Source organism: Dendroctonus ponderosae, unplaced genomic scaffold, assembly GCF_020466585.1.
Source record: "Dendroctonus ponderosae isolate FM_Combo_2020 unplaced genomic scaffold, Dpon_F_20191213v2 Dpon_F_20191213_2, whole genome shotgun sequence".
NCBI classification, from domain to species: domain Eukaryota; kingdom Metazoa; phylum Arthropoda; class Insecta; order Coleoptera; family Curculionidae; genus Dendroctonus; species Dendroctonus ponderosae.
Window position 1 is genome coordinate 8,270,674 of NW_026018165.1, and position 13,761 is coordinate 8,284,434.

Sequence of the window (13,761 nt, forward strand, 5' to 3'; positions counted from 1 at the left end):
AGCAAACAATTTAAAATCGTTTAGATCATCTAATAATTTAGTTTGTTAAACTACTATTGTTGGAATGCTAGTTCTGTATTAAATGAGTGATTAATGATTTTCGACAGAAACGTACTTTTTACTATTAGCTCTCTTAAGCTTAATTAGCTTTCGATTATTAAATTCCACTTACACAGTCACTGATTACACTTTAATTTAGATTTTATTGTTAGTTATATATAAATCTCATTAGTTCTCTTTATTTTAAGGATCGTGTTAGTCTAGGCCGTCCTGTCTAACCTGTACATTTTGAGACCTTCCGTTAGCTTCGACTTTAATATTTTCTACTTTCTGCTAAAATCTGAAATTCTCGAGAAAACTTTAATTTATCTAAATTAGGATTGACTTGTTTTGTCTCACCTTTTGGAGAAAATTAAGTTCACTTGTTGAAAAGTTCGATTTCTTCGCAAGAAATTCCGGTTTTTTCTCGATCTAATATAATGTAAAGAGGGGACATTTGCAAAAAAGATTGAAAATAGTAATTTGCAAAATACCTTACGCGATTGTTTTTTACCTACTTAGTCTAATAAAATTGCCAGTGAAAACGTTATAAAAGAAAGAAATATATGTGCAAAACAACGACAGAAATAAACAGTTTAAAAACGTACACTTACTAAAGCTATTTTTAATGTCTTAGTAGCAAGTATCAAGGCACATTTATATAATTTCATAAACTGATGCGACAAATACAATTAACCCCAGGAAAATTGAAAACGATGCAGTTCTCTCCGAATAGGAGGCTCGAGAGTCACCTAGCCCATCTCCATAATTCAGTGTAAAATTATTGCAAAAATGGCTTCCATTGCAAGTTCGGCAAGTAAAGTTTCCTTCATACCAATTCAGTGGTGAAATAATAGTTTTTATCAATTCACAAAGGCTTGTGGTCACATTTGCGTTGAGCGTTCTGACTACGCAGGTACGCAGAGTGTGACTATCGTGAGCTAAACAAAAAAAAAACAGAATAATTCGATAATACAAAAAAATTGCATGCAAATTAAAAACATAAGAAATTTAAACTTGTCCAATTATTTTACTTAGTGAAAAGTCATGCAGGCTTATGCCAAATTTAAATTTGATAAAAACGTGTTTAATACTCACGTTCATGAACAGTAGCAGTTATGCAATGTCCTTCCTGCCATGTATTGAGCAAAGTAGCATTTTGTCCTCCTAGTTCTTTCAAAGAAACTGCGTTAATTGCTTGTTGAATTTTGAGCTCTATTGGATCGTCGTTTTCAAAATCCACCCTGTAATTGACAAAAATACATACTAAATATATTTTCTGAATAATCAACCATTTTAATTTGTTACAAGTTGACAATAAGTTTCCTTCTAACTTATGAGTTTGATTAATTTGTCCAGGTGCTAATAAAATATTAAATATTTTCCAAACATCCATCACTTTTTAAAACGGTAGCCGTTGTCAACAAAACTTTCATTACAGGCAATAAATGGATTATCTCATTATTATAATCTCTTCGGAATAAAATTGAAAGCTGATAGATTACTATAAAATATAAAATTATAACAATATCATAAAGTCCTATTAAAAATATTTTAATTGTTATTGGAAAAGTATTCCATCATTTAACTTATTTATTAATCATTTATTCTCAGACTCCAACCGAAAGATCTACATATATTACGCATTTAAACACTGTGTCTTCCAATTGTATTATTTAGAGTTTACATATTTTTGTGTAATTTTTATAACGTCCTATTATTAATACTATTAGTAAGAAATACCAACATGTAAAGCTCATTTACGTAGGAAACATTTTTTAAGCTGATATTTTTTTGCTTTGAAGCATTTTTATAATAAATTAGGGGTACAATACTTACTGAACATTGCACGTAGCTTGTCTAATACCAGTTGCATAATCTGGATGGGAGGCGTTATTGCAAAAACTGTTACCGTAGCATCTGGAGCAAGCCAATTGTGACAAAACTAGAAAAGTTTACAGTATTTTTGAGTTTCTGTTGCTGTTGATATGGTATGAATTTAAGTGCCAATCATTCAGAAATTTTTCAAATTATCAATTTTTCTACATACAACCAACTCCCAGTGTTTTTTATTTTTGTTTAATTTAAAATTAATTAAGTTTATGTTTTTTCAAGAGTAATCTGTCAGGAAATTAAAAATACTTTACATTATACCCGAAAAGTTGTTAATAAAATTGGAAGTATCCTAATTAACTATTTGAAGTTTTTGGGAGTTCAATATAACTTGGCCACAGTGATGCTTTAAGCAAGTCCAGGAAACGAAATATAATTAAACTGGACTCATGCCAAAATTAACAAAGTTTTCATTTATTCATTCTGTCATTTGCAGTCCCACTTAGTTCAGCCAGATGAAATATTATTCAAATTTATAAAATAGTGTGTTTATAAAGAAAAACCAGAAATAGCTTGCTTACCTAAAGATGGAAGGCATATTCCCATCAGCAAAACAACTAAAAAGCCTCTCATCTTGCAAGTTACTAAAACAACACAAGAGGAATAATTGGCTTGTGAGGAATGATCCTTATAAAATAAGATTAACCCATCTGATCTGCTCGTTATTCAGCAGAATTAAAAGACTTGAGAGATTAAGCTTAATATATTGGATATAAATTTTTGATCGAATGAATGAGCAATAATTCTGTTCCTTTTGTAAGTTTTATTTATCTGGCATCTTGGTCAGTGATGCATTACCAAATTAAACTCTTTACACTCCAAGCTTTATGTAGATCACATTTTACAGAGGGATATAGGAGAGTTCAATTGTTTATTAGTTATTTATCCTCCGGTAAACTATAATCTGATTCTAACTACTATTTTTATAATTATTTCCCTTTCCTTCCTCCTGTAGCACTCAACGTTAGATTTGGATTCATATGCTTTAAACTACTCCTCATTGATGAAAACCTTGTTGGTTCCATGTTATTTCCTGGAAAGAAATACGTTTCGGCATTATTGAAATTAATCTTAAACATCCCTCATGATTCAACTTAGTTCAGATGACCAGATTCAATTTAGTTCATCCAGGATTAACTGCTAATTTTTCAACTTTCTGATCAAGGTCACTTTAATAATGACGCTCTTAAATTTCCTGGCTCTGTTTCTGGGTTGATATTTGATGTTAACAAGCTTGTAATTTGAAGTGCAATTTCGTTTGGCTTCAAATAAAGACGGTCCTGCGTTTGATGCAGTTTTAATTAACAGAAGATTGTTAATTTCCGTTAGCAAACGTTAGGTATTGATTATGTATGGATCTAAAAATACGAATCAAATCGTCGAATAAATTGCAGTTCCATACGCCCGACGACCTAAACTCCATTTCCACGCTAAAAATACTCACAAGTGAAAATTAGTCAGAGTGAAAATTTCTTTTCGTAGGTATGCGAGCCAGTTGGTGTTTGAGTGGTCAATAAACGCGCTGTTTCATTTTTGCATTTTTTTTCTATTTAAATATTTGTGTTACGCTGGCAGGTCAGAAAAATTAATGTTTTTGTTGAAATGGCACGTGTTAATCAAAAAATATCGCCGATTTACTTCGTATCACAAATTTAGAAAGTAAACTACAGCATTATAATGGCTATTTTCGTTTTAGAGAACAGTGATCTTTTAAAAGGAGTCATGAAAGCCTTTAGGTATTTTTTTAAATCATTTTTCAGTCACGAAATATTAAAGCTTGGAAACGGTTAAAGAAGCACTTAGATTTTATGCTGGTTGCTATTTGAACAGCAAGCTATTATTTGCCGGAAACAAAGCAGAGTTTCCGTTTATTATCAACTATATTAATACAAAAGAAACTTTTAATTTTTTAAGTGTGTTTCCTATTCTTTCTTCTTCAGCTTCCCTTTAGCCAATATGACCAATTTTGTAACGACTTTTTTATTTTGAATCATATGCTTTAATACTCTTATCGATTTAGGCATTATTTTTTTGAAATTAACCGTTAACTCGTTTTTCTATCAATCTTATTGCCATGAAGAAAAAATATATTTATCATTTTAAATTCATATATTGTTCTTAATCTTTTCGTGTTAGCTTTAACAAGTAATCTTTATTGACATTTTGTCTTCATAATTGAGACATGTTTTAGACCCTTTCATTGATAATTTATTGACAATTTTTAAAGCGCAACTTTTCTTATTATTTCCTTATCCTACATACAAACTAATTTTTTGGCTTTAGGCTACATATAATTTTAATTTGAAATTTCTCTGGTGCAATCATATTTAAGCAAGAAATCACAGAACATTCTTATACAGTTTTACGTACAAACTACACAGTATTTTAAAGCCGAGATTTGATTAAGAACTAAATGTAATTTTTTTCGGTATATTGAAATGCTTCATCAATCTGCTGGAACGATGGCAGAAACGCTTTCAACTCACGATTAATTCACTTCAAAACTCGGCCAGTTTATTATAAAATATTCGAAAATTTAACTGAAGCCTGAATGCCTGAGTAAATATCCCGAAATAAATCCGTTTGAAAGTCCCGATTAAGCTTCGGTACCTGAACCAGCTTGCCACTTCAAATATAAGTTTTTAACAAAATGCGAAAGTAAAGTAAAATAAACATTAAAGTAACCAACACAGTTTTAACTTCGAAGTTTACTGATAGTTCAACAGCAGTGTGCGTTCCTGAAGGTTTTATGGTGAAGCCAATAAACGAGCGATGTTATTAGAATGAACGTTGTTTGGTTTCGGCTTTTGTTCGTGATAATTTGTGTTCAATATTGTAAGTATATTTACTTTCATTTTGTGCCATTTAGATAATATGTACGTTGATATTTATTGAAAATAGTTCCGTAATTCAACTCTTAGCTATTTGAATTTAATCACATCATCCATTACCTGTTTACTTTGGCAAGCTTAGCGTAATGCTATCTAGACAGAAAAAGCTCAAAAGTCGATTGATATTATGTATTTTAGAATACATATTTTTCGGATGAAATATTATATTACATAGTAGGTGACACGAATCTGTTTTGCGTCTAAAGTATTTGAATCTGAATTAAAAAACGAAGGTGAAAAACGTCTAAAATTGAATTTTTGAATCTCCGTTCTTTGCATATAAATTTGGTTTTTGCTATAAAATTATCAATACTGTGTGCAAGATGCGCATTAAGAATCATTTAAAGTTTCTATTTTAAAAACTGCACTGGCCCCATAATAGGCAATTTTGCATTTGTTGTAGGTTCAGGATTTCGTTGTTACCACTGTCACCAAACTTCGAAAAAATGCAACAATGGAGATTTGGACGAAATCCATCAGAAAAACTGCTCACAACGCAAATGTACTGTTATGAAATATGAAAGTAGGTGAATGAAACATAAAATTTAAGTATGCATAAGTTGCTACTCAGAAACAATAAATTTCTTGAAACTTAGCTGAAAACTTTATTAAGTCCGGCCGTAGAAATACCAAGAAAAAACATTGATTCTGTCTGTAAATTAAAAAGCTATTTTTACCGCTTAAATTGACGCAATAGCTTGCTAATAAATTTTTGGTAATAAAACGTCGAATAGACTGCGAAAAATTAAGCCATTGCAAATTTTCATTGCACTACATTGCCAATAAAATATATTTGATGTTCAGAATATGTTCTACATGTATAACTGCCAATTACTCAACTCTTATTCACGCACACATGCCAAGTCTCCCAATATATTTAATATTGGGAGACTGATAGTGATCACAAGCGGAAACTTATGTGTGATAGTTATAGTTAGTGATATTGGCAATAGATCAAAAAAATCAGACAAATGATCAATTGGAAACTTCAGTTGTTACAGTAATTTGATGATTTTTTTATCTTGTCTGTTGTGTGTAATATTTTTATTATTGAAATTTTGAACACGTAGAAAATGCTGTAATAAAGACCCATATTGAGCATTCCTTTTTCAATTTTGCCTTATTTTATTTAGCTCCTGTTCCAGGCAGAAAAGTCCTGGCCACTATTAGGGACTGTGCGTCCTCCACTGAACATGATCTGCTTCGAATGGTTTCGGTCGAACTAAAAACGCCCGCAAAAGTACTTGTATTTGAAGAGTGCGGAACTTCACTATGCAACATGGGCACCAAACACTATTTATTTAGTTTCACATTGTTTCTAGTACTTTTACTGTTCTTAATTAGCTAACATTTTCCAGGAGACTGAGATATAGCACGAATGTAAATTGATATTTTATACGTTTGTTAGAAAATTAAACTGGATTGGCCAGCAGCGTCGATTAAACACTAAATGGAGAAAGTTTGTAGTTTTAATAAAAATGGTTTAAATAAAGCAAATGCTTATTCCAACAGCAGAGGAACTAATCAAAAGTATAAATTTTTTGGTACTTCATTAAAGTGATCTCTTCTTCAGTTTTTCATTAGTTAGTTTTCTTAGAGAAAATGGCCGTTTTTAACCAGGTACTCTTTATTTTCAGCTGAGCTATGTTTAAAGAAACAACTGGTTTACAAATATGAATCTAACGGGAAAAATAGTCGGGGGTTGAAAATTTGAAAAAAAAGAGAAAAAGAAAGAAGAGTGCAAACAAATTTGCTAAACCTTCAAAATTCTTCAATTATTTTAAACGAAAAATTAAACTTTTTGGGATTTTAGACTCTCAAGTAAATGTAAATTAATTTTTATCTTTTATAAATTATAAATTCTAATGTAAATGTTCTTTATGCGTTTGTTGCTCTGAAATAATTTTGATCATATACACTTAATATTATTTATTCTTCTTGTTTTATTGTATTTTTTCATTCGGTTCTTACCAGATTTTTATGTAATCTGCTTAACAAAATGAACGTTGCACAGCCAAATTTGCAATAACTTTGGAACTGGATAAATTCTGATTGCGGCAAGCCAATTGGTTTCTGTTCGAATCATTGTTGTGCCCCATTTGCTTGTTTGCTAGTGAGTGTCTTAATAAAAGTTAAGAATTTCAGATACATTTTGTACAGGGCCGCAAATTAAAAAATCTAACATTTTGTAAAATTCGGCATGCTCCTAGTAAGAAAAAAAGGTGCTAAATTTTTAGGCCGTTTTTTTTTGCTTACAGGATGGTCTTAATAAATCAACTTTTTGGTCTTGTGCAGCGATAACTTTTCTGCTCCTAAGCCAATTTTCACGATCTTGAGCTCATGTCGAAGCTAAAATGGACATTTTAAAACGAAAATTCGATATCCAGGGTTTCATAAAAGTTACCAAATTCAGAATTTTCTCCGAAATCTGTGATTCTGAAAGATTTTCACCTAAGTAAAGTTCACTAGTATTTTGTTCATTCATGGAACCCGGTATATTGACTTTTTTCTGAAGTCGACTGCGAATTTTTAGCTTCGACATAAGCTTTACATTTTGCTAATCGGTTCAAAAGAAAAAATGTATCATTGCAATACCCAAAAGTTGATTTTTTAAGACCACTGTAAATAAAGGAGATGGGCGAAGAATTAAAAAACTTTTTTTGAGGTACGAGGTACGAGATCTATCTTAGTGCCTGTAGTTCTGAAATATTAAAAAATTGTACTTGTGCATTGTTTCATTTGCCACCCTGTAGAAAATGTATTTAAAGCATTAATTTTTTGGAAAAACACGCACCAACCGAAAACGAGTTGCTCTAAATAAGACTTCAAACAGAAATAGAATCGACGGCAGGGATCAAAATGTATCCAGTTCCAAAGTTGGTGCAAATTTGTCAGTTTTACGTTTTGTTGAGCAGTTAGTTTATATTTCCAACCGATTTAAGTTAGTGGTCAATTCATGCGGCACATCATAAAGATGATCTTTCGATTATCTTTAGATATAATCTTTATGTTGTGCATGCGGCTTGATCAATCCTTTTATGTTGTTAAAATTACAGGAAAGATTGTTTTATTAGTATTATTGTAGATCCATATGAAAAATAAAAATAATACCCAATTACCCAAGACAAAGTAGGATTTAATTGCAAACTTTCTGAGTAAATTTAAAATCGTACTGAAACCTAGGGAAAATTAAAGTAAAAAACAATTCATAATATACATGAAGCCAATAAAACTGACAAGATAGTCTTATAGATAATGGAGCATTATCGACACACATTGATTTATATCGTTCAGTAACAATTACTTGTATTAGACTGATGATCCAATTCGAGTTAATTCTTTTATTTCCTGTTTGACTGACATATTGTAAATAATATCTACATAATGAAAATTAGAATGTCTTGACACTATTCGTCGGCATTCAGATATTATCGCTTGGAATTGATAAAATTAACAAGTGAAATGCGGATATATTTTAACATGATTTGTCACCATATTTTTTTTTCAATACATAAACTGTTTACGTACTTATCATGAAAGTTACAACTGAAACCAATGCTAGTAAACTATGCATTGGCTGCAAGTTTTCACCTCCAGCTATTTGTCCATTTGGATGAAATCTATGCGAATTGCATGCGTGGTCTTCACAGGTCACGCACGAAATAAGAGAAATATTAGCTGGTGCAACTTGTTCTCTGTAAAATACGCAAAAATCCGGAATAGAAGAATGCGTTTCCGCACAACCTCTATAAACTCCGGTGCTTGGGTTTCTGCTTCTGTCCCAGCCGATGTCCGGTAGCTGGGCATCTATAATACAAATTACATGAAAAATCGTATATCGAAGTATCTAGAAACTAATTTTAAACTTCTAGTTTATGTTGAAATATCTGGATATCATTCAATTCCTCAATATTTTCACCGTTGATTTGTTTATTACTTTTGCATCAATAAATTATTTGATGTCCAAAGTAAATATTCCAGTTCATCACGAAATGTTGGATGTATGTGTTGTTTCGGAAAATTAATGGTTTCAAAGAGAACTAAAATGTACTTACTGTCGAAATCCAGAAAAGCAGCAAAACAATCTACGGACACTTCATGACCGTCCCAATTTGGGCAACTAGTTAGTGTATCACTGTTTACTTCATTGCAATTAGTACCATCGGTAAGAGGTGAACATGTATGGCAAAATAGCAAATTAGAACCTTGTGCAGCAACTGAAAATCACATTTATCAGTACAGCATTAAATATTTGCAGACGTTAGGACATATGATCAGCCACAAGAATATTCCCAGATTCAACTGCAAATTTCATGTCTTAATAAAATTAACTGAAAAAATACCAACATTTATTCCTAGAATATAGGAACTGCCAATTCATCACGAAACACTTTAGAATTGAAAATATTTATTTGTATTTACAGATACATTTTTCTGTTCTGATGATGCAATGTTGTTGGTTGTTTTTCAGCTAGAAATTAAAGCCGTTTTGAAGAAACGGATGTATGAAAAGCATGCATTTGGAAACAAAACAAAAACAAAAAAGCGGTTTATTTGTTACGGAAGTCAAAACATTTATGCTAGAATGTTGATGTTGATGCTAGAAGAGTTGATTTGCAATAAATCAACGTAAAATTAGGGGAATTAAGCTACCTATTGTTTTAATTTTTTATTGTCAACAATAAAATATTAAATTGACCAACAGCAAGCATACAAATAATGACGTCAGGGGTACTAAATAACTGAACTGCAGTGACCGAAATATATAAACAGTTTGTGTTTACGTGCATTTAAACAATTTATAGTTTGTTTTATTTGAGTTTAATGAGTTATATGAAAGCTTTATTTCCTAAGAAATTTCTTACGTTTAAAGCTGCCTTTTTACAATTCATGTTTGTTAATGACTCTCTAGAATTAAAGAATTAAATAGATAATAAAAATTATGCGAAAATATACTTACTTCCACTTATCGATGATACAAAAATTGAAACCACAAAATAAAAAACCGCAGAAAATGTCATAGTGTAGTTTTCTCAATGAAAACTGATAGAAAAAGAAATGTTTTCAAATATATTCCAATTTATATCCATGAGTTCTGACTTTTCAAGTGGTTATTATCATTTACAAGCCATCAAATTAAAATTTTTCATTTCCATACAAATGGTTGTAATTCATGTGGATTAAAGGCAAGATTAATGTTGGTCAAGGAGGCAGTACGTGGGAACTAGCAAGGGGTATTTTTATTGATTAGCGCTTACCGACGAGATTAAATAAGTTTTACAAACAGAACTTTTAGTTATGTGGCTTATTCTCACATGTGATAGATCAGTATCATTTCTAACAAATAAATTATAGGATAATGTTGGGAGTGGATGGCAGTATATCCTCACCTTTCAAAAAAAATTTTAAATTCATAACTCTTTTATTTCCTCTGGTTATTGTTATTACATTACTTCTGTATTTACATCTTTAATTTCACAGTCCTTAACATGCAAATCTGCCTGACTCTGTACATGCAGATAAACTAACACAACAACTTAAAAATAGTTTGGTAGTAGTAAAATCATTAAACCAAAGTGCAAATAGCTTATGGCAGCTGTAGAACTTATTGGTCCGTCCTCACCGCTGCTATTTTCAATAATATTTCCAGCTGGAAATTGAATAAAAAGTATTCCAAATTAAGATAATGGTTCCTAAGTATTTTCTTTGAATTTAAACTTACCATCATCAAAAGAATGTGTGTTGCATGCATCAGTTTCACAAGCTGCACATGATACCTGAGTCATTCCGCGAACTGGCCTATCACAAAATGAATGTATTCTACGATGTGATGAACAACCTCTGTAAATTCCTGTGAGATTCGACAGACTGACATCTAAAAAAATATATTTAAACAAACATTAATTGAAATGAGTTAATCAAGTATCTGATGATTAAAAATTAAATAAACCAAACTGTAGTAACTGGTATAGAATTTCTGCTTCATTTTACTTGTTATCGTTTTAAATCGATATTTACGGTCCTTACATTCTTCTTCGAAAATCCAAAAACAAAATAAACTCTTCTTGTCTGTTCTTAATAAACTCTAAAATCACTTGAAGTAAAAAACTTTAAAAGTATGTTTTCCCAAAATCGCCAAAGGCGTATAAATAATAAATACTAAATTCTCCAACATAGTAGTTTTATTATCTACTATTTACTAGAATGTGTCATTAGTTTTAACTATTAGGTATTTAACTTTTAAACGTAAAAACATTTTTTGGTGATTAATGTACATGCAAATATGGCCAAATTTAATTAAAAACTTCTGAAGACCTTCAAACCATTGCACACTTTCAAGTTTTGCTTGTGAAAAGACGAACTTTTATGGGTCAGATAGGTAAAGATAAATCGTACTGTTACTAAAGCGAAAGCTGGAGAAACAGCTTATTGTCCAATTTGAAATATCATCGCCAGCTAGCTGCAAGGAACAGTTTGTTCGTCCCATACTTTCTTCCGGATTTGAACAACTCTCCGCTTGAAACTCAGGATTACACCAATAGCACAGTACCGAAATGGTCGGGAATTGAGCTAAAACTAAAATCCATTTTGATATTTTTGGTCAATTCGATTTCCGGCAGGTTTTTGCTCTTACCTAAAGTAAAACATCCCAAAAATACGAAAGTTATCACCGAACTGTGCATCGTTGCTTTATCCGTAWCAATGAARCGAACTGAATATAAATCTACAGCGAACTGAGTAYAACYGACAAATATTCARGAACTAAGRGTTAAACGAATTTYCRACTATTAGGARAAAACGAGATTAGATTGATAAAGAAAATTGAATTGATCAATATTTTCATAGTAATTTRTYAATCATGAAAATTATCATYAATCATTAATTGCATTGAACTATTAGACATGTATTTAGTTGCARAAACAAATCTAGATTTTGATTTTAAAGTTCAAAGAAGAAATKACAGATTCAAAATGAATGTYGAAATCTTTCTATTTAAGCGCCTAATTAAATAATATTACACAATAATTTAAATTATTTATMGATATCGGTTTGAATAATGCATTCTTCATTTTYAGTTCCCATATTTAGTCTTTTTGTTCAAGAGTCTTTCTTTTTGTTCAAGAGTTTTACTACGTAATTAAATTTCCTATGTAGTCTTCAAAAAGCGACATTTTTTTCTAGAAATATCGAATGATTATACAAAGTAATGTACATAAGTGTGAAAAAACACGTAACAGTGCTGACAARCAAACACTATGGGTTGTTTGCAATGTGCAAAAAGCAGAATCAATAAATAAACAACCATAATTTAAGTCTATATCAATCTATTATCAAACCACCAGACATAAACTACAGAATAAATTACTGTAGTGTTACAGATTATGATCCAATAAAAAAGTATTTTTAGGTTTTAATTTGCTAAAGATCTCCTATTTATCATTAAGAGCCAAAAGCAAATGTCAGAATCTACAAGCAAAGTAGCCAAAACAATTCGGAAAAAACTATGATTGAAAAAAAAGGTCAAGTTGATCAGCATTGATAGTTGTTGATTCATTCTGTATTTCTTTACGTTCGAATGTAATGATTATTTCTAGTTCATAATAAGTTGTGGTTTTAGTTCACTTTCAAGTTCTTCAGATTCCCCCCAAAAATCAATTTTTGCTTGTTTCAGATTCCTTGGGGCTGCGATAAGATCTTCTGCAAAAGATCTGTCAAAATTAAATTAGCATGTTTAAATAAAAGTTAATAGTTCGTAAAGTATTTAAACGATACAAGTTTATGCTTCATTCCAATTAAGCAAGTCTTGAATTTAAAACTCAAACCATCACTTCAAAGTTACCGGAAATTTTTGGTTTGGCATTGGTATCTTAATCAGTCAACAATAAATAATAAATAATCAAATTAACGTAATAATATTTGGTTTCTTAATCACTGCGAAGGGACAATTTTTTTGATTTTATTGAAAATAAAATTGCTTTAAAAAACAATCTTCTTCAGACACTTTCTAAATATTCTTTATTCGTTAGACCATTCTTGGTGGTTTAGTGGTTAAATTGATAAAACATATAAGCAAAATCAATTTTTGAAAATATTTAGTTATGCCGAATAAATAGCTTTCACCGGTTTCGTAATCGCTTTCAGGTAATTCTTCCAGTGGTTCTTCTGAAATATGCTCTTGGCTTTCCAGACTGCTCCCATCATCGTTATTATCATCAATCTCTTCCTGCGTATCATCGGTTATTAAGTTTCCGGCTAAAATAGCACAGAAAGTAAATATTATTATAACAAATAATAGTAAAAATTATTTAAAGAAATGAAGAAAATGTATAATGGTATGTATTATTTCTTTGCTACGTAACTTACTAAAGTTACTAGTTCTCGATTAAACCTGTAAATATTGCATGATTTAACTTAGAAGTTACTGAAGTTTATTGTTGCTTACCATCATCGAACCATTGATTATTACATAGAGTACTATTACAAGCTACACAAGCTACTCGCGTTATGTCCTGTCCAGGATTTTGATCGCAATATGGATTTGCTATAAGATGTGCTTTGCAACCTTTGTATGAACCTGTTAAGTTAGTTTGTTCAGAATCCTGGTTAGTATCTGGAAATTATATTAGGGACTTATTAATATTCATCAAAACATTTTTAATTGTTGAAATTGAAAATGCTCAATTAATTATTTGCAAGAATTATTGATCTTCATTATCAATCCATATCAAACCACACAAGTTTTGATGTTCCACCTTATCAGTTCGAAAACATGACAAACATTTTAATTGCAGTATAATAAATGGTTATATCTAAACCTACCATTATAAATAACAAATGTAGAAAAACAGCTTATTGTCCAATCCGAAATATTTCCATTAAACAGTTGCAAGGAACACCTAATTTCGGCCACGTTATTCCCAGAACTGTAACATAAGTT

The 13,761-nt window shown here is 30.7% G+C and overlaps 3 protein-coding genes and 2 long non-coding RNA genes across 8 annotated transcripts; 1 reads left to right on the forward strand and 4 right to left on the reverse strand.

The window, feature by feature from the left end:
• Positions 1-582: 582 nt before the first annotated feature.
• Positions 583-2,617, reverse strand: LOC109546496. The gene is made up of 4 exons (XM_019917474.2): positions 2,454-2,617; positions 1,879-1,984; positions 1,138-1,283; positions 583-980 (listed from the first exon to the last, which is right to left on the reverse strand). Exons 1-4 carry the CDS (start codon positions 2,503-2,505, stop codon positions 697-699), a joined length of 588 nt encoding a protein of 195 aa, XP_019773033.1. The 5' UTR covers positions 2,506-2,617; the 3' UTR covers positions 583-696.
• A 790-nt stretch (positions 2,618-3,407) lies between these two features.
• On the forward strand, positions 3,408-6,282 carry LOC109546498. Of its 4 annotated transcripts, none has more exons than XR_007280904.1 (4): positions 3,408-3,668; positions 4,523-4,767; positions 5,227-5,346; positions 5,957-6,282. It is a non-coding gene; the product is annotated as an uncharacterized LOC109546498 (long non-coding RNA). The 4 variants fall into 4 exon arrangements; XR_007280902.1 differs by having other exon boundaries at positions 3,411-3,668; positions 4,402-4,767; XR_007280903.1 differs by having other exon boundaries at positions 3,419-3,668; positions 4,479-4,767.
• Positions 6,283-8,149: 1,867 nt separating this feature from the next.
• On the reverse strand, positions 8,150-9,894 carry LOC109546501. The gene is made up of 3 exons (XM_019917475.2): positions 9,784-9,894; positions 8,879-9,040; positions 8,150-8,630 (listed from the first exon to the last, which is right to left on the reverse strand). Exons 1-3 carry the CDS (start codon positions 9,842-9,844, stop codon positions 8,344-8,346), a joined length of 510 nt encoding a protein of 169 aa, XP_019773034.1. The 5' UTR covers positions 9,845-9,894; the 3' UTR covers positions 8,150-8,343.
• Positions 9,895-10,226: 332 nt separating this feature from the next.
• LOC109546484 lies at positions 10,227-11,562 on the reverse strand. Its single transcript, XM_019917463.2, has 4 exons — positions 11,458-11,562; positions 11,220-11,399; positions 10,546-10,698; positions 10,227-10,473 (listed from the first exon to the last, which is right to left on the reverse strand). The coding sequence occupies exons 1-4, from the start codon at positions 11,504-11,506 to the stop codon at positions 10,361-10,363; spliced, it is 495 nt and encodes a 164-aa protein (XP_019773022.1). The 5' UTR covers positions 11,507-11,562; the 3' UTR covers positions 10,227-10,360.
• A 569-nt stretch (positions 11,563-12,131) lies between these two features.
• On the reverse strand, positions 12,132-13,755 carry LOC125503431. The gene is made up of 3 exons (XR_007280846.1): positions 13,644-13,755; positions 13,267-13,434; positions 12,132-13,076 (listed from the first exon to the last, which is right to left on the reverse strand). It is a non-coding gene; the product is annotated as an uncharacterized LOC125503431 (long non-coding RNA).
• Between the last annotated feature and the right edge of the window lie 6 nt (positions 13,756-13,761).